The sequence below is a fragment of the Dipodomys spectabilis genome, unplaced genomic scaffold (genome assembly GCF_019054845.1).
Source record: "Dipodomys spectabilis isolate Male_0828 unplaced genomic scaffold, ASM1905484v1 ptg000096l, whole genome shotgun sequence".
Lineage (NCBI taxonomy): Eukaryota > Metazoa > Chordata > Mammalia > Rodentia > Heteromyidae > Dipodomys > Dipodomys spectabilis.
The window spans coordinates 189,326-210,621 of record NW_024870773.1 but is presented as its reverse complement, the minus strand read 5'-3'; the positions used below and the strand labels follow the sequence as shown (position 1 = coordinate 210,621).

Below are 21,296 nucleotides of genomic sequence, written 5' to 3'. Positions count from 1 at the left end.
GAACAGGAGAAGACATTAAACAAGAAAATGGAGAGAAGGGAAGGCTTTCTCTTACAGTACAATCCTTTGACTGTTTCAGTCAAAGGTCACTAATGGATGCTAAAAATCATGCATTAAACAATGATAAGGGTATTTACATACTTTTTGTTGTTGTTGTTGTTGTTGTTTTGGGTCCAGTAGTGGGGCCTGAACTCTGGGCCTGGGCACTGTCCCTCAGCTCTTCAGCTCAAGGCTAGCACTCTACCACTTGAGCCACAGCGCCACTTCCGGCTTTTTTTCTTTTTGCTTATGTGGTGCTGGGGAATCGAACCCAGGGCCTCAGGCATGCAAGGTAAGCGCTCTACCACTGAGCCACCTTCCCAGCCCTTACATACTTTTAATAAGTATCGTAGTTATCATAGTTATCATTAGTAATAAGATATAGACATCACAAATCCCTTGATATCAAGCCCCTGGAGGATCTAAAACAATGAAGGAGTATTCCTGCCCACAATGTTTAATCTGAATTTAATGTCACACAAACAAAAATGAACATTGCATGTATGTAGATCTTTATTCTCCAACTAAATTTTAGGTTTATTGAGGTTAGAAATCAGAAGACATAAATTCCTCAAATATCTCAGAAAGTAGATAAAAGACAGTATCAGGTACAATGCTACTGAACAACTGACTAAGCCCCTGCAGTTCAGATGTTCCTTTCTATTCAAAAGACACCCTGCCTACTTTACTTTATTGAGTGAGTGTGAGCAATAAATGCATTTAACAAAGAAACTGATGATGCATATATTCTGGAAATCACAGAGCATTGTCAGTTTAGCTGTGTTATCAGCTTTTCATATAGTCACACAATCACATCAAAGCTATTTGTTCATAATCAACAGTTTCAGCTCACCTTGAAAATCAGAATCAGCTTGTGTAAAAATACTCAAGAATCCTCCTAGAAGGTTTTTCACAGTTCCCTGAAGATTAAAAATTGAAACATAAGAAATTAATCATTTTACATTATGTTGAAAATGAACTTTACAACTTGGTCGGGGAGGGAGGAATTGGGGAGGTGAGGAGGGAAAGAATGGTAGGGAAAAACAAAGGAGGAGGTAATAATGCTCTATAGGAAATGTACTCATTACCTTACTCATAGAACTGTAACCCCTCTGTACAGTATTTTTACAATAAAAACATATATAATTTAAAAAAGAAATTAATTATTTTATCTTGTGGATGCATAATACTGTTACAATGTCATCAGGGCTTATTTGCTAGAAAATCTACTGTGCAAGATTATGTATTTCTTTTTCATTGAATATTCTGATTTAGTGACTTTTGTATTCTGATTTTTTTTGAAACAGTGACTATACATTACAATGAAATGTAATTTTTAGAACATAATTCATTTTCAGAAATGAATGAGAATTCATTACTGGTTAGTTGACAACAATATTAAGTTTTATGCTATGTTAGAGAAACATGAAATTGGAAAATTTTAGAATATCACTTGAAGGCCAAAGCACAGTTAAAGTATTACAGAAGTGAACAATCATCTCTAACTTTCAGAGAGGCTGGGCTCTAAGTGAGGACATGGGTTTGGGCATGAGTGAGATAAGCAGCCATGAAACTGATTGTATCTTTTACCTGCTGCGTGAGCAGAAAAATATTCTTTTCCTTCTGTCTGATAATTGTTAAGAAACTCTCAAATACATGAGTGAGCACATCTAGCTTGGCTTTGCTAGCAGAAAGTAAATTTAATTCCAGCATACAAATCTCAGGATAGATTATTTCCCCTTGAGTGAGGTTTTCAAGTAAGTCATTGAGACCTACTGATGCACAGAAACCTTCTGCTTCAGGTTTTATTTCTACCCCTGGAAAAGACAAAGAAAAAATTATTTTCATTCTCTAAATACTGAATAAATATGAATTCACCATTTAGTAGATATAGTGGTAAAAGTGTATTTATAAGAAGATGCTAACAAAAACCTTTTCCTACAACATTAATTAAGCTATCTATCTTGAACAATCAAATCTTGTAGACAGTTTGAAGTTTGACAGATTGCCTTACAAGTAATACAAATATTACTGGCAGAAAATTGTTATAGACATGTTACAGATCAAGTACATCCTTTTGACATAACTAGGAAAACAAACACTATCCCCCACTTCATGAACTCAAAATAGCAAAATCCTAGGATAATTTAATTTGCTTGTCCATCACCTCTGTGAAAACACTAGGCTTGGCAACTGGCTGGTTGAATTCTACACTGTCTCTTGTAAGTAAGAAACAGACACTGTCCTAATGAATATTACATTTTGGAAATTTTAACTGATCTTAAGAAAGACCATCATACTCTTTTAGATTCATATAGTGGAAAAATTTATGAATTTCTACACAAAATAGAATTTTTTAGGTCAAGCTTGAGTGAACAAACATAAAAAGGAAGATATCTACCATTATAAAATCATACCCATTGTGATAAAATTACCATTAAGAGCATTGATCACAAATTCTTCACACGTTTAACTAAACTGAGGCCAGGAGTACTGGGAAATGCAGTTCCATCCTGAGGACAATAGGGGCTGTGGCCTGTCATGGCAGGATGCCTGCATTCGTTCACCTCATACTTTATGAAAAATGGCTACTATTTGGGACAAGCTCATTTTTTCCTTAAGAAGTTCTTTGCCTCTTCAGAGGGGGCTTCCTCCACCTTCCAGTCACTGTTATGTCACCTGGTTTTATATTCCTTATATTGTTTGCTTTCATCAATTATTTTCTTTTTTCCTCCTAAGGTGTGTAAGAGCAGGGAATCTGTCCTTCACCCAATGTTCATAACAAAACTGATTTCATTGTTTCAAACTGAATTTACAAATTTCAGATTGGTTGCAAGGTCAAATAAAATGTCAATGCAGTGCTTTTTTTTTTTAAAGTTGTAAAGCAATACTCTAAAGTGGTATCATTACTAGCCATTTTGCACATTCACAATCTAACTTGCAGATCTGACCACAAGAGCATCTGAGATTACCGCCATCCTCAACTTCACCATCCTCAGGATTGCTCTCACTGTCTGCTTCATAACCTCCTTCTTCACTCAGAAGTTTGAAACTACAACACTGAGAATCTTCAGCTTCTTCTGAAAAATCTCCAGGCTGGGATGACAATTCTTCCCCAGACGGATGACTCTACAGACCAGAATTCAAAGGTGACACTTGTAACATTCACTCATTTTTTTCTTTTTTCTTTTTTGTCATTTGTGGGGCTTGAACTCTGGGCCTGTGTGCTGTCCCTCAGCTCTTCAGCTCAAGGCTATCACTCTACCACTTGAGCCACAGCGCTACTTCCAGTTTTCTGGAAGTTAATTGGAGATAAGAGTTTCACGGATTTTTCTGCCTGGGCTGGCTTTAGATCTCAGCCTCCTGATAAGCTAGGATTACAGGCATGAGCCAATGGTACCCAGATTTCACTCATTTTAAAAAAATAACAGAATATCACTCAAAAGTCATTTGATAAACTGTCAATACTTAAAAAAATCCACCGTCTAAAAGGAAATGTAATCTTTACCTGACTTAGGTAGGTGCAGCCCTTCTATACATCACCTTTATAATAACAATTTAAAATTTTTACCAAAAAATAATAACCACCATAAAATTGTTATTCATACAGCAAAATTTCTCAGACCCCCCTCAGACAATATCATAATCAAAGGGCATTTTAGGTCAGATACAGAAGATCATATCTGTAATCCTAGCTACTCAAGAAGCTAAAATCACAAGGATAGCATTTTGAGGTTATTCCCTATAAAAAGTTTGTGACACTTCATCTCAACCAATGAAAGGCTGGGCTCAGTTGTACTTGCATATCATCTCAACTACAAAGGAAAGCACAAATAGGAAGCATGCAGTTCAGGCTAGCCTAGGCAAAAAGTGAATCTACTGGAAAAATAATGAAAGCAGAAAGGCCTTGGGGCATGAGTCAAGTGGTAGAGCATCTACCTGCCCTACGAGGTCTAAGCCCTGAGTTCAAATACAATTACTGCCATAAAAATGGAGTCATTTGTTTCACTAAAAAATAAATGGCCAGGCACAGTTGGCTTATGCCTATAATCCTAGCTACTCAGGAGGCTGAGATCTGAGGATCTCAGCTGGTTTGAAGCCAGTCCAGGCAGGAAAGTCAATAAGACTCTTATCTCCAATAAACTACTCAGAAAAGGCTAGAAGTGGCACTGTGGCTCAAGTGGTAGACTGCTAGCCTTGAGAAAAAGAAAGCTCAGGGAAAGCACCCAGGCCCTGACTTCAAGCCCCAGGACCAGCACAAAAATAAAAAAAAGTTATGGCAAACAATAACATAATATGGTAAAAGATGATAAAACATAATATATATTTCTGGGCCAAATTGTTTGAAGAGGAGTTTATAAAGATAAAATTAGCCCTTATTAACCAAAGGTAAAGGAAACATGACAGGAAAGGAAAGTGAACTAAATATATACTACAAAGTTTTAGGGAAAAAAATTGAAACAATCACTTTAGAAAAAATGTTAATATAAACAACTAAAAAATTATAACTGCTATTTTCTTCGTGAGGGCTAGTCATTTTTTTTTTTTTTTTTTTTTTTTTTTTTTGGGTCCGGTCGCGGGGCCTGAACTCTGGGCCTGGGCGCTGTCCCTCAGCTCTTCAGCTCAAGGCTAGCGCTCTACCACTTGAGCCACAGCCACTTCCGGCTTTTTTCTTTTTGCTTATGTGGTGCTGAGGAATCGAACCCAGGGCCTCAGGCATGAAAGGCAATGCACTTTACCACTGAGCCACCTTCCCAGCCCAGGGCTAGTCATTTTTATATTGCGCGATTTAAAGTGAGTAGAATATTCTGGAAATGTTAGCTGAACGAGTGAAGCTATCACTGTACCAATAAGATAACTGAATGAATGGTCACTATCCTCAAATCATCATTTGATGTAAGAGTTACTAAATCAAATAATACCTCTCTGTCTTACTGGGAGTGATTCCCAATAAAATTCAAGATTAGATTTACAAAGCATGTCATACTGCTGTTTGTTTTCTGACTGGACACTGATGAAACACTCTCTGCTTCAGCTGGAGAAGCATGACCCATAACCTCACTTGATAAACATTCTAAGTGGTTAGAATGTCCACATAACACAACTACATGGATTCATACCTTCTCAGTCATAGTGTCATTATGGTCCAAGTGTGCTGAGTGACTCCCCAGGGCTACTCGAAGTAAGGCATCAAATAAAGGCTTTGCTAACTCAGTTTCAGTCACCTTTGACTTGAAAAGATGGTTCCTCATCTCACCCAGTATACTTTCCACAGACAAGTTCTAGATAAAAATACAAGAGTAAGAATATTAATAACATACTTTACAACTAAATAAAATGGTAAACGTGTAAAATTTGAACTCATATTCAAATATCCTACCAAAATGAGTTATTTATCAAATATATTACTCATGTGATTGTAAAATTCAAGATACTGTACAATAATTGAGTCACAAAAAGATGATTCTTTAAAACTTCAGAGTTTTATTTAGCCCTCTCTAGAGTTTGCAAATTCCTTTCTCGTAGAATTCACTAAGCAGTTGTGTTCTATTTCTCTTCTCTTCTGACACTGAAGGAAGCCCTTGCTGCTTGCCTCTATCTCTACAAAGGCAAGGTATATCTAACAATGGTTAAGAAACAGGCTTCTCTTTTAAGGAATTCTCAGTCTAGCACATGGAACAAATAGGTACAGACAAGATATGGTGATGATTATACTAGAGCTGTAACACAGCCAAGGAATCTGAGTAGGGCACCCATCAGTACCTCCCGAGATTGTGAATACTAAAGTCTAAAATGCGGTATGTGTAACTACTCCTTTGATACTATGTAAACTGTTTCACAGGAATTCTGCACTGTAAACTCAACTGTAAGATTCTCTAAGAACTGGTTTATGTACTCCTTCATGTCCTCCATAGTACCCAAGCTTCTCAGAATATAAAAGCTCTGGAAAAATGAAAGGAAGATCATAAATGCACATTTGTACACATGTAAGTGTATACACATACATATACTAAGGACATAATACAGACTAAGGACATAATATTACCTGAGTAGGTAACTCCAGTTCCATCTTCTGACTTGTCCTGGCACTATGAAGACAAATGGCCAGAAGGGCTTCCAAAAGTCTTATGCTCTGAAGTGAAGCCTCCTTTCCTCCATTCATGAACACCTCTGCTTCCTCAGAAGCAGCTTCAATAGCTGAAACTTGTTCCATATTTGTACAGGAAATATGCTGTGTCTCTAATATACCTATGCTATCCGCATTGTCTCTTAGACTTCCCAGTTCTGATGCAATGGGGTCATGTTTTGCAGGTAAAGGTGGTAAGTCTTCCTTCAATGTAATCTTAGCTGGAGAGGTTCTCATCAGATCTTGGTTTTCATTTACAGTCAAATCTCCCTGCCTTGTTCCTTGCTCCTCCTCCTGACTATGGAATAATTTCTGTATTAACATAAATATCAACTTATAGCATACTCGGAAACCACCAAGCCTATGAAACTGTTTCTGGAAGACTGGGCTCAACATGTAAATCCAATGGCACATTGACCAAACATCTGCTGCTTCATGCAAACGTTCGGGACACGGCAAGACAAGGCTCTCAAGAGACAGACATGGCATCATGTGACTTAAAGGCTCACTGGCTGTACTATCATAGCCAGATGTGTCCTCGGATTCATTGGCTGACTCCCCATCAGCCTCTGCTTCTTTACTTACACATAAAAATGCCACACAGAGGAAGAGGTTTATGGTATTGATATGAACATCCTGGTGAAAAGTCTTCTGTTTCTTTGGATAAGCTTCTTTGAGAGTGGCATAGAACTTGCGGAGGCTCTGAGGAGCATCTGAACAAGCCTGTTGGCTAGAAAAGGAAGGAGTTGCACTTAAAGATGACAACTCCTTCTGCTCAGTGTCTAGTCCATCAATACCTGGGACTGAAGCATCTTTCTGTTGTTCCCCCAGGCTGATTATCAGAGTTTCAAATGCTTTTAGGGAATGGCTTCGTATAGCATCTAGATAATTTAATTCAATTATTTGACTTACTCCATTACAACTTAAAAATAAATCTCTTATTACCCTGTGAGAAAAAGGAAAAAAGCACAAGAAGTTTTACGTATAGAAACGTAACTTACAAATAGGCACATGCATTCTTCAGTATATCATTGCTGCACACAATATATTCTAAACACTGTCCCACTTGATTCATTATCTGGATAAAGTCTTTTCTTTTCTTTCTTTTTTTTTTGTCGGTTGTGGGGCCTGAACTCTGGGCCTGGGCACTGTTCCTCAGCTCTTCAGCTCAAGGCTAGCGCTCTACCACTTGAGCCACAGTGCCACTTCCAGCTTTTTCTGCTTATATGGTGCTAAGGAATCGAACCTAGGGCCTCATGCATGCAAGGCAAGCTCTCTACCACTGAGCCACCTTCCCAGTCCTTATCTGGACAAAGTCTTTACTCACTGACCTCAGATTATGGTCTAATTATTCTCCATCCTCTTTCAGATACTGTGCATATGGCTCTGACAGTATTTAAAAAGAAAGGATTACATCCAGCTCAAATTAAATAAAACAACTCAGAAAGGAATATTTTTTTCCAAATAGAAAATTCTATATAAATTCTACGTGTTACAACCACTCTCACACTTGAACTGTATAACAGAGCAGAAGGCAGGCAACTCATAATTTGTTTATCTGCTTAGTGTTCACTCAAGACTTTTTTTTACATGTACATTTCATAAAAGGAAAGAACTATACTACAGAACTGAAAATCTTGAATTTTCTCTCATGTTATATTTCAAAAGCATACAAGTTTCCCTACAGTTCTCTGATTCGGCCAATATCCAATTCAAGTAGACAAATGTTACAAAAGTTTTCAAGGGGCAAGTGGGCTCAGTGGTATAAACAGTTTTTAAGATACCACACAGATATATAATATTGATAGGTTATAACTTAATCAAAGTTATTTAAATGGTATATACATTCATTTGAAAGGCCACTCAAACTATCAGAAACATCATTTATTTATAAAATTAATTTTTAAATGTACCAGACTTGACAATCACAAAATCTGGAAAATCATGCTAGGCATCGTGGCTCACAGCTACAATACCAGCTACTCAGAAGGCAGAGACGGGAAGATTCATAGTTCAAGGCCAACCTGGGCAAGAAATTTGAGAGACATTATTTCCACAAATAAGCAAGGTATGTATATATGTCTGTCATCCCAGCTATGTGAAAGGCATAGGTAGGAGGATCAGAGTCTAAGGCTGGCCTGAGCAAGACTGTCTCTGAAAAACTAACCTTAAAACAAAAACAACCCCCCTCCCCAAAATAAAGCTGTAGCTCAAATAGTAGAGTGACTAACAAGCAAATACTATCAAGCTCTGAGTTTAAACCATACTACTGCCAAAAAAAGAAAAGGCCTAGAAAATTCACTGGTAATTTAAATTTTATTATTTTTGCTTGTGTACATTTCCTAATTTTTGTATGTACTGCTTAATAAATATAAGTATGGTATTTGAAAATAATTCTCTTAATAGACTTGTTTCAGTAATTATTATTCTATGAAGTGCTTATTTTATATAATTGTATATAAATATGCTATTTTAAATTTTGTATATTTCATTCATAAAATATTATAAGCATTTTCTCTCTCCTGTTTTACCATGGTCTTTAGAAACAGTCATGGTGCTTGAACTCAGGGCCTGGGCATTGTCCCTGAGCTTCTTTGCTCAAGGCTAGCGCTCTACCACTGTGAGCCACAGTTACACTTCCAGTTTTCTTGTGGTTAACTGGAGATAAGGCTCATAAACTTTCCTGCCTGGACTGGCTTTAAGCCACAATCCTCAGATCTCAGCCTCTTGAGTACCTAGGATTACAGACATGAGCCACCAGTGCCAGGCTCTTTATGAACATTCTTAATGATAAATAATATCCTATCTAGTAAATATAAATCAATTCTTAAAAAATTAATTGTTTTTCTTATTTGCTTATATCAGTTATACAAGGTAGTGGGGTTAATGTTATAAAATTTAGACTTGCCCTTGCTCTTCTGTATCTGTGTTGCATCTATGTTTTTTCTTAGAAATCTATCTAAAACTTACCTTTTTTTCCATTGAGAAATTACAACCTATGGCTATAGTCTCTCCTCTATAAACTACTCCCAGAGAAAGAAAGTAAACAAAAGGTTTAAAACAAGACATAGGATGGGAGTTTTTTTTTTGCTAATAAGCTAAAATCATATCCTAAGAAAAAAATTGTCAGTACTATTTCAGCAGTAACGAGACTCTGGAAACAGCATGGCTAGAAATTCAAATACAAGCATCCACCAGAGAAATAAATATCTGTGCATGTGCACATACACAAACCTGGATCTGAGCAGGCCAGGCAGAGTTTTTAGGTAGATCTGAAGCACTTCCTGAGGCACACACTGTTTCTGATAGCTACTCCTGGGAGTCTGAGTTGATGAGATGCTCTGGTGTTGACAGTGATGTGCTAATTCAACTCCTCTTTGGAGCACAGGACTAAATATGTAATTATACAGTTTCCACTGCACAACTGCATTGCCTTTCTGGATTAAACTGCAAATGTGATTTGCAATATGTATATTATGTAATCTGTCTTCTTCAAAAACAAATTTCTGATAAGCCTCTAGTGCATCCCACTTCCACAGCAAGTCTTCAGACCCGCTGCTGGGCAGGATGCCTTGGTATCTGTAGGAGGGGCTGAGTAAGCTAGAAGGAGTCTGGTCATCACACGAGTTACCCTGCAGAGTCTCTTCCAGTTGATCAGAGTCAACAGTACAGATGTTGCAAGAAGCTTTTTTAATTTTCTGTGATATTTCTGCTCCTCCTAACTGGTCCAAAATAAGTTTGTTAAGGATATTCAGTATCTGCTGCTGAATGTGTTTCAGCGCTGGCACTGTAAAGGCATGGAGCAAAGGGACAATCACAGATTTGGGGTCCATGCAGCAGCATATGCCAACACTGTGCACCCCTGACAGAATCTGGATGCAGGTGCTGCTCAGGGAAGCCTGCTGCAGCAAGCGCAGGCACTGGTGGGCACACACCGCAATGCAACAGCAGCGCTCAGGGTAATGAACATCTCCATCCGCAGTCTCTTCAAATGGGTTTTTGGAAAGCTGGTTTTTAAAAGCAGAAACTAGAAGACCGGAGAGATCCCGGTGATGATGCATAAAGTGGGAATACTCACAGCGCCGGTGCCGTTTTCTAGGACACACCGAGTGGTGAAGTTGCTCTGATTTCACTTTTTTGACAGTGCTCATGATCTTCAGCACACTGCTGATGAGGGCTTTCAAATGTTCTGAGGCCTCAGGAGGGACTCCTTCTCTTGCCACCAGCCATTCCATCTGAAGAACCACTGTCTCAAATAGGTTAAATCCTTGGTGCTGAATGAACTCTTGAACCAAGTCCATGGCTTGACTAAAGTAGAAGGGATTTGAAGCTGCACTCTGAAGACAACAGATCAGGATCTGTAGAACTCCTTCCAGAAGCTCAGGAAGAAGCAGGGCTCTATGGCGATACATGGAAAACACAAAGCCCTCCTGGACCTCCTGTAGTGTTTTTTTTGATCTTGGTGCAAACGGGTCAGGCCGCTTCTCTAGGCATGCTCTGATTTTTAAAGCAGCCCTGAGCAATTCGGTTAAATGTTTCCTAAGACTTTCTGGCATTGCCTCTGCAGTATTAATATCTACTGACATGAGATGCAGTACTGTTCGAAAGAGCATCCGTTGAACCAAAGCAACTGGCTCTTCAGTCCAACCTGCAGACAGCACGTGGCTCTCTACATAGTCATTGAGATTACAGCAGTCTCCAAAACCCACTAGGAATTCAGTCAGGGTGGGTACTACACTGGCTGCCAGGGCAGAGTTATGATTCAAAGCAATGTCAAACTTACAGACTTTTTCCAGTAAAGATAACAAGACATGACATAAGTCAAATGGAGAATTATTCATGTTACTGAGAATAGACAAGGCAGCTGGCTCACTTAAAATATCAGAATTAGACTCTAGTCTTGGAATGATGTCTCTGGAACTTTCCAAAGCCATGGTGTCAGGAGTCTGCTCTTTGGTTACAAGCGAGTCGAGTTGAGCTGTAAGGTGGCCCTTAGGAGGCTGCACTACAAAGCGCTGCAGCACGTGGGGCCGCCTATGCTTACTCACGGCTGGACTTTTCTCATCAGAATTGCCTTCTGAGTCAGAGGTGGAGAGCTGTGTCTTTCTTGCATCTCTGACAGAGTAGCGATGGGTACTTTTACGCTGTCGTCTGCTTTTTCGAAAAAGGTTTACTTTTGCAGAAACTTGACCATGTGGAGTACTTCCTTCTAAATATAATTTTCCCTGAGTAGATCTTTGTGAACCTGAATGTTTTTCTTTGGTCAGGATTATATCAGACGACAATGGCAGGTTAAAATCTAAAAAAAAAAGAAGAAAGAATGATTTTGTTGTAGGCTGCTTTCCTTCAGCTTGGTGAAGTGTCTGGGTCACTTCCCACACTAAACACCAGGGGGCTTTAATTCAAAGAGTACTAATTGATCATGAAAACAACCAAAAACAGATTTAGGAAAGCAAATTACATCTCAACCCATGTATTGCACCCTAACTTCCAAATATGTAGAAGTTGTAGTGTGTGGTATTCCTCATTACACTGATAATGCCACAATTAACACACAGGGGTATATTATGTTCTCAAAAAAGTATCGATTCATAGTTTTTAAAGAATCTTAATACAAACCATATAGCACATACCAAATATTCACCAAGATTGCAATTAAGATAGTTCTTCATTCAAAATATTTCTCTGGTGTCTCCTGCTAGAACAAGCACTTAGAAATGGCTTTTGCTAAAAAGTACCAACTCCCTACATGCCCTATAAGTTATCTAAAAGCAGGCTAATACCTGACATCTCTCCCTCCATTCTCCATGTCTCCTTTGCTATGAGTCTCTTTACTGTAGCACTCTGGGTACTGGCACCAAGGGTGATAGTTATGGCAAGGACCATAATTATCCCCAAGGCACATCAAAACGTCACAGGACAATGACATATGATGAAGCTGCAACTTGAAGCACAGCTACCAGCTCATGGGAACCAGAATGCTCTCCTCAAGTAATGACAACAACTTCTCTAGAAACAGAACTGAGATCATGATCAAACAGGTGACATTTTGCCTAGGATTGCTTAATTATGCATACCTCTTGTCCCCTATCCCAGTTCTTTCTCTATTTAAACCTAAAGCTCAGGGCTATACCCTGAAGATGGACGGTAAGCTTTGCTTTGCCTCTTCTTCTTCTTCTTCTTCTTTCTTCTTCTTTTCTTTTTCTTCTTCTCTTCTTCTTCTTCTTCCTCCTCTTCCTCCTCCTTCTCTTCCTCCTCTTCCTCCTCCTTCTCTTCCTCCTCCTCCTCCTAACCCTAACCCTCCTCCTCCTAACTCTAACCCCCCCCTCCTCTTCTTCCTCCTCCTCCTCCTTCTTCTTTTCTTCTTCTGCATTTTAGGTAAGTGACCAAACCTGCCACATTGGAACCTCTTGAGTTGGGCCTCTGGCCTAGGACTGTAGTTATAATGCCTTCAGCTATGCATAGGTAAGAGACATCATTGCTTTATCCTCAGTCTCAAACCTAGAGCCTAACATGTGGTCAGTAACCACTAATTATTTCTTGGAGAATGAATTCTCCTCACTAAAGATAACTAATTTACCTTTCCCTTTGTAATATGTTATAAGAGCTATATGAAAAATATTTTTAATTTGGGGCATATAAATAAAAATCTGTAAATAAAATACCCATGCGTTCATTAGGAGAGGGAAAATATAACAGATGAGAACAAAAACTTAAAGGATCTGATCAATTCTACCCAAGCAAAAGATACTGGCGTACAAGGAAGATGGCATCCCTGAAAAAGCACTACTAGTCAGATTCTTAAGGGATAAACAATATTTGAATTCAAATTCCAAAGAAAAATAAGAGCAGGGAGTTACTGATCAACAAACAAGCACACATCAGTATTAGAAGGCCTTATTGAAAAGAGTTTCACCGCAGAAATTTACTACAAATTAAAACTCATGCAATAAAATATAGGAGGACTTTTTTAAAACCTGAGAGATTTTAAAACACATGGACAGGATGGAAAACTGTCCATCTTCCCATGAAATATTTAAAGTTGCATATATTTTGTATATAATTTTTTTCAAAATCTGAAATTAAAAATATCTATTAGCGTTGTCACTCCTACCTAGTCTTAAAAGAAAATAATACTTCAGATTTGTACTTTAAAAAAATCAGTGACCATGCTGCTCTCGATGTATTTCTTCTCAGTGGGATTTTGAAAGCACAAGTGCTGGCTGCAGAGGAAACATACCTGTTGTCTGTTGGTCCTGAACAGGGATCTTCCATACCAGGGGAAGGAGCGAGAGAAGCAGAGTCAGGAGCTCTTCCCTGCATGTCAGCGCCTATGTCAGAAACAAGGGAGTCCTCTAATTTGTGCTAAGAGCACATATTAGACACATCCATGTCTAATACCTTGTCTTAAATTGAACTAAAACACCCTTTTTCTTTAAAGGCTGTACTTGAGAACCTAAGAATCAAATTAATCCATCTTAAAGATAAATTAAAACAGAGACGCTTTTCCATTTATAAGCTTTTCCTATGACAAGAATGTAACACTATGTGGCAGTACTTAACACATTCTTGTTGGTATTTCCAAAAGTAGCTGCCATTACCACCATGCACTTGAAAGAATTCCTCACCTATGAAGAAAACAGATTTGTTAGGTGAAAATGAAAAGTTGAGCCCTATTAAACAACAAAATAATAACTCAATGTTACTGGGAAAATGTAAGACTTCATGCAGTTAAATATGAAACTCAGGAAACATAAAATTTTATATATATATATATATATATACACACACACACACATACACACACACACACATATATATATATATATATATATATATATAAAAGTTATTAGTGAAGATGATTTTACATGTTTATCAACTGCACGCGACAGCCAGAGGACTTCCTGTCTTACCCTTTCTGGAGTAAGTGGTCCAAGCTGGAGAAGGCCCCCTCATTTGGTCCATAAAATACATACACACAAACAAGAACAATAGAAGGTATGCAGTGTAAATCAGTCCTCTAGCTGTACAGATATTCAATTTAGGAAGTCAGAACAAAGAGCAGTCATTATCAGAAATATAGAAGGAGGAGGAGAACCAGGGAGCTACACGCAGGACATTGAATAACCAATTAAATCAGGAGTTATTCCTCTCATCAAGCTGTGGGGATGGGATCAGAAGAAGAGACAGTGTTAAGGCAAGGTCACAAAAGTCCACTAGAGAGAGAAGATGACCATCTAAAGTACTCTGACAACAGAAGTGGAAAAGGAGATATATTTGAGAAACTGAGACAGAACTGATACAACTTTACAGTTGGTTTTCTCTGAGGCAAAAGAAATCATTTTTTAAAGATCTAAAAAGTTTCTGTTTTAGGCTATTAGGTAGCTAGCAATGTTCTCCAAAACAAAAAATTTAGCAGTGGTCCTGGGTTGGGGGAAAGATGAATTCACCTTTTAGATACATGGTGTCTGAGACGCCAGTTTGATACCCATATGGGAAGCTTTTTAATAGAGATGATCTATGGATCTGGAACCTAAACAAAGAATATGGATAAAAAGACTTGAGAGGTACTGGTGTAGGTAGGGGTTGGGGACTGAGGCGGGGGGGGGGGGGGGCAGGGGTGTAGGGATGGCGGGGAGTCCAGGACGTATGTGAGGAATCCCAGAGAGAGTGAGGAAGACAGAATGATGAGAACAGGGGAGTGCTTGTGGACTGAAGGATGGACAGTGCTGAAGGGAAGCCTGCAAAGAAGACTGAAAAGTAAATCTTAGAAGAGAAGTGGAACCAGAGAAACCAAAGAAAGTAGTGCAAGAAAAAAGGATAGTTAACCGGGTAAAAAGCTATTGTTCTTGCAAATAAGGGAAACCATGGGACCTATGTTTCTTTGGGCCTCGCTTACTTCACTTCATGTAATTTTTTCCCAAGTCTTTCCATTTCCTAACAAATGGGGCATTGTCATTCTTTCTGATGGAGGCATAGAATTCCATTGTGTATATATACCACATTTTCTTGATCCATTCATCTACTGAGGGGCATCTGGGTTGGTTCCATATCTTAGCTATGGTAAATAATACTGCAATAAACATAGTTGTGCTGGTAGCTTTAGTATGGTCTTGTTTGTGATCATTTAGGTAAATGCCCAAAAGTGGGATTGCTGGGTCTTGATGTTGGTATAATTTGGGGAGGGGAAGGAAAAAAACAAATCATTTAAATAGCGATACAGGTGGACCCATTGCAACAATGAGATGTACAAGTCGTTATGTCAAAAAACAAACTTTACAACTTTGGCCAGGGGTGGGAAGGGGGTGTGTGGCGGGTGTAGTGGGGAGATGGGAAGGGGAAACAAAGGAGGAGGCAACAATGCTTGATAAGAAATGTACTCATTACCTTGCCCATGTACTTGTAACCCCCATGTTCGGTATTTTCACAATAAAAAAACTACAGCAAGAAAATGATGATCATAAAATTATCCAAATGAATAATAAGATATAATGCGTGTATGTAAATAATCAAGGAATACATTGTTTTTCAACCTGCATGAAAACAAAGTGCACCAAAGATACAATAATTAAGTTTAAATTGTTACTTAACTGAGGAACTAAATAAATCTTATTCCTAGTACATAGTTAAATTAAAAAAAAAAACTATTGTTCTTGATCTATGCAAGATGATGGCCGAAGTCTTTCACTTTTTCACAGGGACTAGAGCGTGCCTGGGGGACCTTCACAAATGCAACCTTAATGGAATGCTAATGGGATGACCAATGTGTGAGTTCCATTATAACAGACTGAAGTGTCAAACAAGGTAAGGTCTAAAATACATGGTCTTCAATAAAGGAAGCTACTTTTTTTAGCTCATCCTTCCTGTAGAGTACTAATCCTCATCTTTATATTTAATAGACAGTGGTCTAATGGAGCTTTCAGGACCTCCATGTGTGACACAGAACTACAGATACATTGTCTTAATAAGTTAGCTCGCTGCTCCACAGCAGTACACTGGTAAATTGTCACTGTTGTGTGAACAGGAATTCCTGCCTCCTGTGACACATGGCTCTTGTATGTCCCTCATTCCTTCCCACCACTTTAGGGCTTCACCCTGGAAATATCTCCTCTGCAAAGTTTTCCATCAACTCAGACGACTGCTTTCCTTCTCAGGATTTCATGCCAAGGGTCCCAATTTTCTAAGTGGATTAGTTCTCAAAACCTATGGCCTTTCTAAAGGATAAGGCTGTACTTGGGTTTACCTTTACCACTGGAATTAGAGCCATCCTGCAGTCTGATACAACAACAGGGGAAAATCAATCTTTATTTCACAATCAATGAGCATATTTCCAACACAATTCATATTTTTGTATTTCATAAAATACTTTTTTTCTTATTTGTAGGCACCCTGAAAAACCAGAGCTTGCAGCCCTTTATTTCAAATCAAGCTCTAGTTTTATCTCCCAGGGTCTTAAGTGTACATAATCACACAGTATATGGGGGAGCAGGGAGTCTTTTAATACCTTATGTCATAGACAATACAGGCCATACACAGAACCATTCCCTGGCTATTTCTAAATAGCCTTGCTTAATATTTACACTTTTAACTACCTTCTTGAAGTTAAAAAGGCTAGTCTTACCTTTTAAACTTCCTCAAAATAATAATAAACAGCAAAATAATTTTCATTCAGGTAGCACTTTTTAAATTCAATTCAAAAAACATATCTCAAGTACCTGCCCTTTTTATACTTGCATTGTTAGCCTAGATTTTTAACTAATTGTCCAGCTTAGACATTCAGAAGCAGTAGTAGCAGAGTGGGACACAGCGCAAATGAAGTAAGTCAGGGAAAAGCTGATATCCTGAACCATTCTGATGTCTAGGAATCTCCAACGGCTGATAGGCAGCAAAAAGGGGTCCTCAAATGTCATGCCAAGGAACATCAAGAAAATTTTGGATAGGCAGGAAAAAGGAAGCAATCTGTTGGACAAAACATCTCAAAGCATAGAGCCAAAAGTCCTGCAAAACCATTAATTAAAGAATTATATCATAAGCTGGGCACCGGTGAGACTGAGATCTGAGTATCACGGTTCAAAGCCAGCTTGGGCAGGAAAGTCCGTGACACTCTTTTTTTTTTATTGTGAAAATACCGAACACGGGGGTTACAAGTACATGGGCAAGGTAATGAGTACATTTCTTATCAAGCATTGTTGCCTCCTCCTTTGTTTCCCCTTCCCATCTCCCCCCTACACCCGCCACACAACTCTTCCCCACCCCTGGCCAAAGTTGTAAAGTTTGTTTTTTGACATAACGACTTGTACATCTCATTGTTGCAATGGGTCCACCTGTATCGCTATTTAAATGATTTGTTTTTTTCTTTCCCCTCCCCAAATTATACCAACATCAAGACCCAGCAATCCCACTTTTGGGCATTTACCTAAATGATCACAAACAAGACCATACTAAAGCTACCAGCACAACTATGTTTATTGCAGTATTATTTACCATAGCTAAGATATGGAACCAACCCAGATGCCCTTCAGTAGATGAATGGATCAAGAAAATGTGGTATATATACACAATGGAATTCTATGCCTCCATCAGAAAGAATGACATTGCCCCATTTGTTAGGAAATGGAAAGACTTGGGAAAAAATTACATGAAGTGAAGTAAGCGAGGCCCAAAGAAACATAGGTCCTATGGTTTCCCTTAGTTGCAATAACTAGTATATGTCTGAGACAAGCAGAAAAGGTCAGATAAGTTGATGTTAAGTGAAATGAACCCCAAGATAAGTATTCAAATGTTTTTTTCTTTCTTGCAATTGTTTCTAGCATATTTATGGTGATTTCTTTGTTTCTTTGTATGTCCCTCCCCCACGGTATAACCCCTGCTTTCCATGACACTCTTATCTCCAATAAAACCACTAGAAAACTGGAAGTGGTGCTGTGGCTCAAACAAGTAGAGCACTCGCCTTGAGCTGAAGAGCTGAGGGACACCGCTCAAGCCCAGAGTTCAAGCCCCACGACCGACCAAAAAAAAATAAAAAAAGAATTACATCAAAAAATGAACACATGGGCTGGGTACCAGTGAGTCACACCTGTCATCCTAGCCACTCAGGAGGCTGAGATCTGAGTATAGCTGTTCAAAGCCAGTCTGGGCAGGAAAGTCCAAGGGACTTGAATTTCCAATTAGCCACCAGAAAACCAGGAGAGGTACTGTGGCTCATGTGGTGGAGCACTAGCCTTGAGCTGAAGAGTTCAGGGACAGTGGCCAGGCCCTGGATTCAAACCCCATGACTGATAAACAAACAAACACATTCCAAGCCCCCAGAATAGAAGGAGGTGCTGCTCTCATAGACCTGCAATCTTCCATAACCACTATGGTTAAGGAAATGCTACATGCCTCTTTCCCTGTCCCGTTAACTGTGTGGCTAGCTTTTCCCCATCTTGTCACTGTGCATGTAGGACTCTGGAGATGGGGGCAGGTAGTTTGCCTCTTGGTTCACAAATTTTCCACTGAGAAGAGCTACAACAAAAGTACCATGTGTGGAAGCTCACCTGGGACCCAGTGCATACAGGGAGATCCCGAGCTTTCCAGGAAGATGCAGGATAGGACCATACTCTGTGAGGCAGGGAAGGAGTGCAGGAGGAATGTTATTTTGGCCAAAGAGGAGTATGGTGGATGAAACATAGCTACAGACTAACTGTAGTTCCTCCTATCAAGTGATGGGCTTTACTTCTCCATCCCTTAAATCTGAGTTGGCTTTGGGGGTTGTTTTGACCAACAATGCAATCAAAATGGCTATGTAGCTTCTTGCCACTTCCCCCTTCCCTCTTCAGAGTGTTTCCAACTATCAGGTAAAGAGGCTAGATGTGGCTTAATGAGAAACGTGGCCTACTTATCCATGTGGGCAGAACTGAGGCAGCCATCAAACAACCCTCAGCCTCCTAAATGACTGAATTCTTGTACACCGAAATAGGTGTACATGCTTATTCCTCTTTGTACTGTGAATCCCTATGTGAGGATGCCAGGCCGTTTTTGTCATCACTATCAGCCCTTCTTTTCAAAAGCAAGAGCTCCTGGTAAAGATAGTCTCTGTTTTTTCATCCCTGCATCCAGAAGGTGCTAGACACAGTAGGTACTGAATGGTCTGTTGAATAAATCAGTAAACTACATAGCCATACTACAGTATGCCACTATAGAGGAGCTAGTTAAGCAGCACTACATGTGAAAGTGATATTACTACAAAGTTGTAGAAAAAGTAAGATGGTATTTCACAGAAAAATAGCTAAAGGTTAAAGTAACAATTTTCCTTGATTTTACTCTTAGAACCTGTATCAAGTGACTTTTGTCATTTAATTGCTCCAGATCTCAGTTTCTTCATTAGTAACAGAAGGAGATCTATTTGGATAACTAAAAGACCTTTTAGGGGTTGAAGGCATGAATTGGGTAGTAGAGCCTCAGTACTCTTATTTTAAACATGGAGTTTGACTTCTTATATAATAGGTGGCAAGTGATCTGGTGCCAACATAATTTATCAAAATTGGACTAGCAAGTGTTGGGGATATGGTTCAATGGAAAAGTGCTTGCCTCGCATGTACAAGCCTCTATGTTCAATCTCCAGCACCACAATAAAAAGAAAATGTCAGTTCTCATAATTTGATTAGCATACATAACCATGAGGTACAAGTGATATTTAAATTTTTAATAATAATTATCATTCCTATGCCTAGATGGTCAAGTATGAAGTTTTACTGAAGGAAGTTATATAATCTTAAATGATTTTAGTCATTTACTAATGCATTAAAATATTTCATGGCTTAAAAGAGAAAAGATAAAATCTTCAGAGACAGAAAGCAGATAGGGTGGCTGCTTAGAGCTGGGAACAAAGGGGCTGGGAAGGTAGCTCAGTGGTAGAGCGCTTGCCTTACATGCCTGAGGCCCTGGGTTCGATTCCTCAGCACCACATAAGCAAAAAGAAAAAAAGCCGGAAGTGGCACTGTGGCTCAAGAGGTAGAGCGCTGGCCTTGAGATGAAGAGCTGAGGGACAGCACCCAGGCCCAGAGTTCAGGCCCCACGACTGGACCCAAAAAAAAAAAAAAGAGCTGGGAACAGATAGAGAGGGTATGGAGTTTCTTTCTGAGGTGATAGAAATGTTCTGAAACTGCCTAAAACAATGGGTTAATACATCTCTGACTACACTATAAACTTGTCTATGTGACATGGGTAAATTGTATAATATGTGTAGATTTTAAAAAGCTAGTGAACCTAGCACAGGTGGCTCACACCTATAAAGCTAACTACGCAGGAGGCTGAGATCTGAGAAGCAAGCCTGGGCAGGAAAGTCCATGAGACTCTAATCACCAGTTAACTCACAAAAAGCTAGAAGTGGAGCCGTTACTCAAGTAAGAGGAAAAATAAGGGAAAACAAGCAAACAAGCTCAGTGACAACGCCCAGACCCTGAATTCAAGCCCAGGACCAGCAGAAGAAAAAAAAAAAAAACTAGTGCAATTCCTATAGGGAATACATGATCAATTTAGAGAAAACCTATCATTACAGTATTGATTCTTTCAATAATATTACATAGTTCTCCATTTATTAGGGACTACTTTAGTGTCTCATAATGCATTATGGAATTCCATGCTTAAGTACTGCACATATTTTATTATATTTATTCCTGGGGACTTACATGGTATCTTTTAAGAAAGACAGACCTGGGCATGGTATCTGAAGCCTGAAATCCTAGTGACCTGGGAGGTGGTGACTGGGGAATCAGGGTTCAGGGCCATCCTGGGCATAAAATTTCCTGAGATTTCATCTCTTTCAAGGTTGGGTGTGGTGGTGGGCACTGTCATTAGGAGAAGTACAATGGTTGGACACAATGGTACATACCTGTTATCAAAGCAATATGCCTAAGTAGGAAGATCACGGCCCAACTCAGCCTGGATTGAGACTCTACCTCTAAAATAACCAAGGTAAAAAGGAACTAAAGCTGGGCACAGGTGGCTTCATACCTGTAATCCTAGCTACTCAGTAGGCTGAGATCTGAGGATCACAGTTCAAAGCCAGCTCAGGCAGGAAAGTCCATGAAACTCTTATCTCCAATAAACTCAGAAAACTGGAAGTGGCACTGTTAGCTCAATAGCCTTG

At 39.1% G+C, this 21,296-nt stretch overlaps 1 protein-coding gene across 1 annotated transcript in view; it reads right to left on the bottom strand.

Annotated features, from left to right (window-relative positions):
- Lyst (lysosomal trafficking regulator) overlaps positions 1–21,296 on the bottom strand; it is a 144,170-nt gene that overhangs the window by 98,641 nt on the left and 24,233 nt on the right. Inside the window, exons 4-10 of the mRNA XM_042685962.1 lie at positions 13,407–13,497; positions 9,401–11,465; positions 6,086–7,112; positions 5,160–5,321; positions 3,012–3,168; positions 1,630–1,856; positions 893–959 (exon numbers count right to left, since the gene is read on the bottom strand). Of these exons, the coding sequence (XP_042541896.1) occupies positions 893–959; positions 1,630–1,856; positions 3,012–3,168; positions 5,160–5,321; positions 6,086–7,112; positions 9,401–11,465; positions 13,407–13,497 (3,796 nt within the window). The remainder of the gene's footprint in view (positions 1–892; positions 960–1,629; positions 1,857–3,011; positions 3,169–5,159; positions 5,322–6,085; positions 7,113–9,400; positions 11,466–13,406; positions 13,498–21,296) is intronic.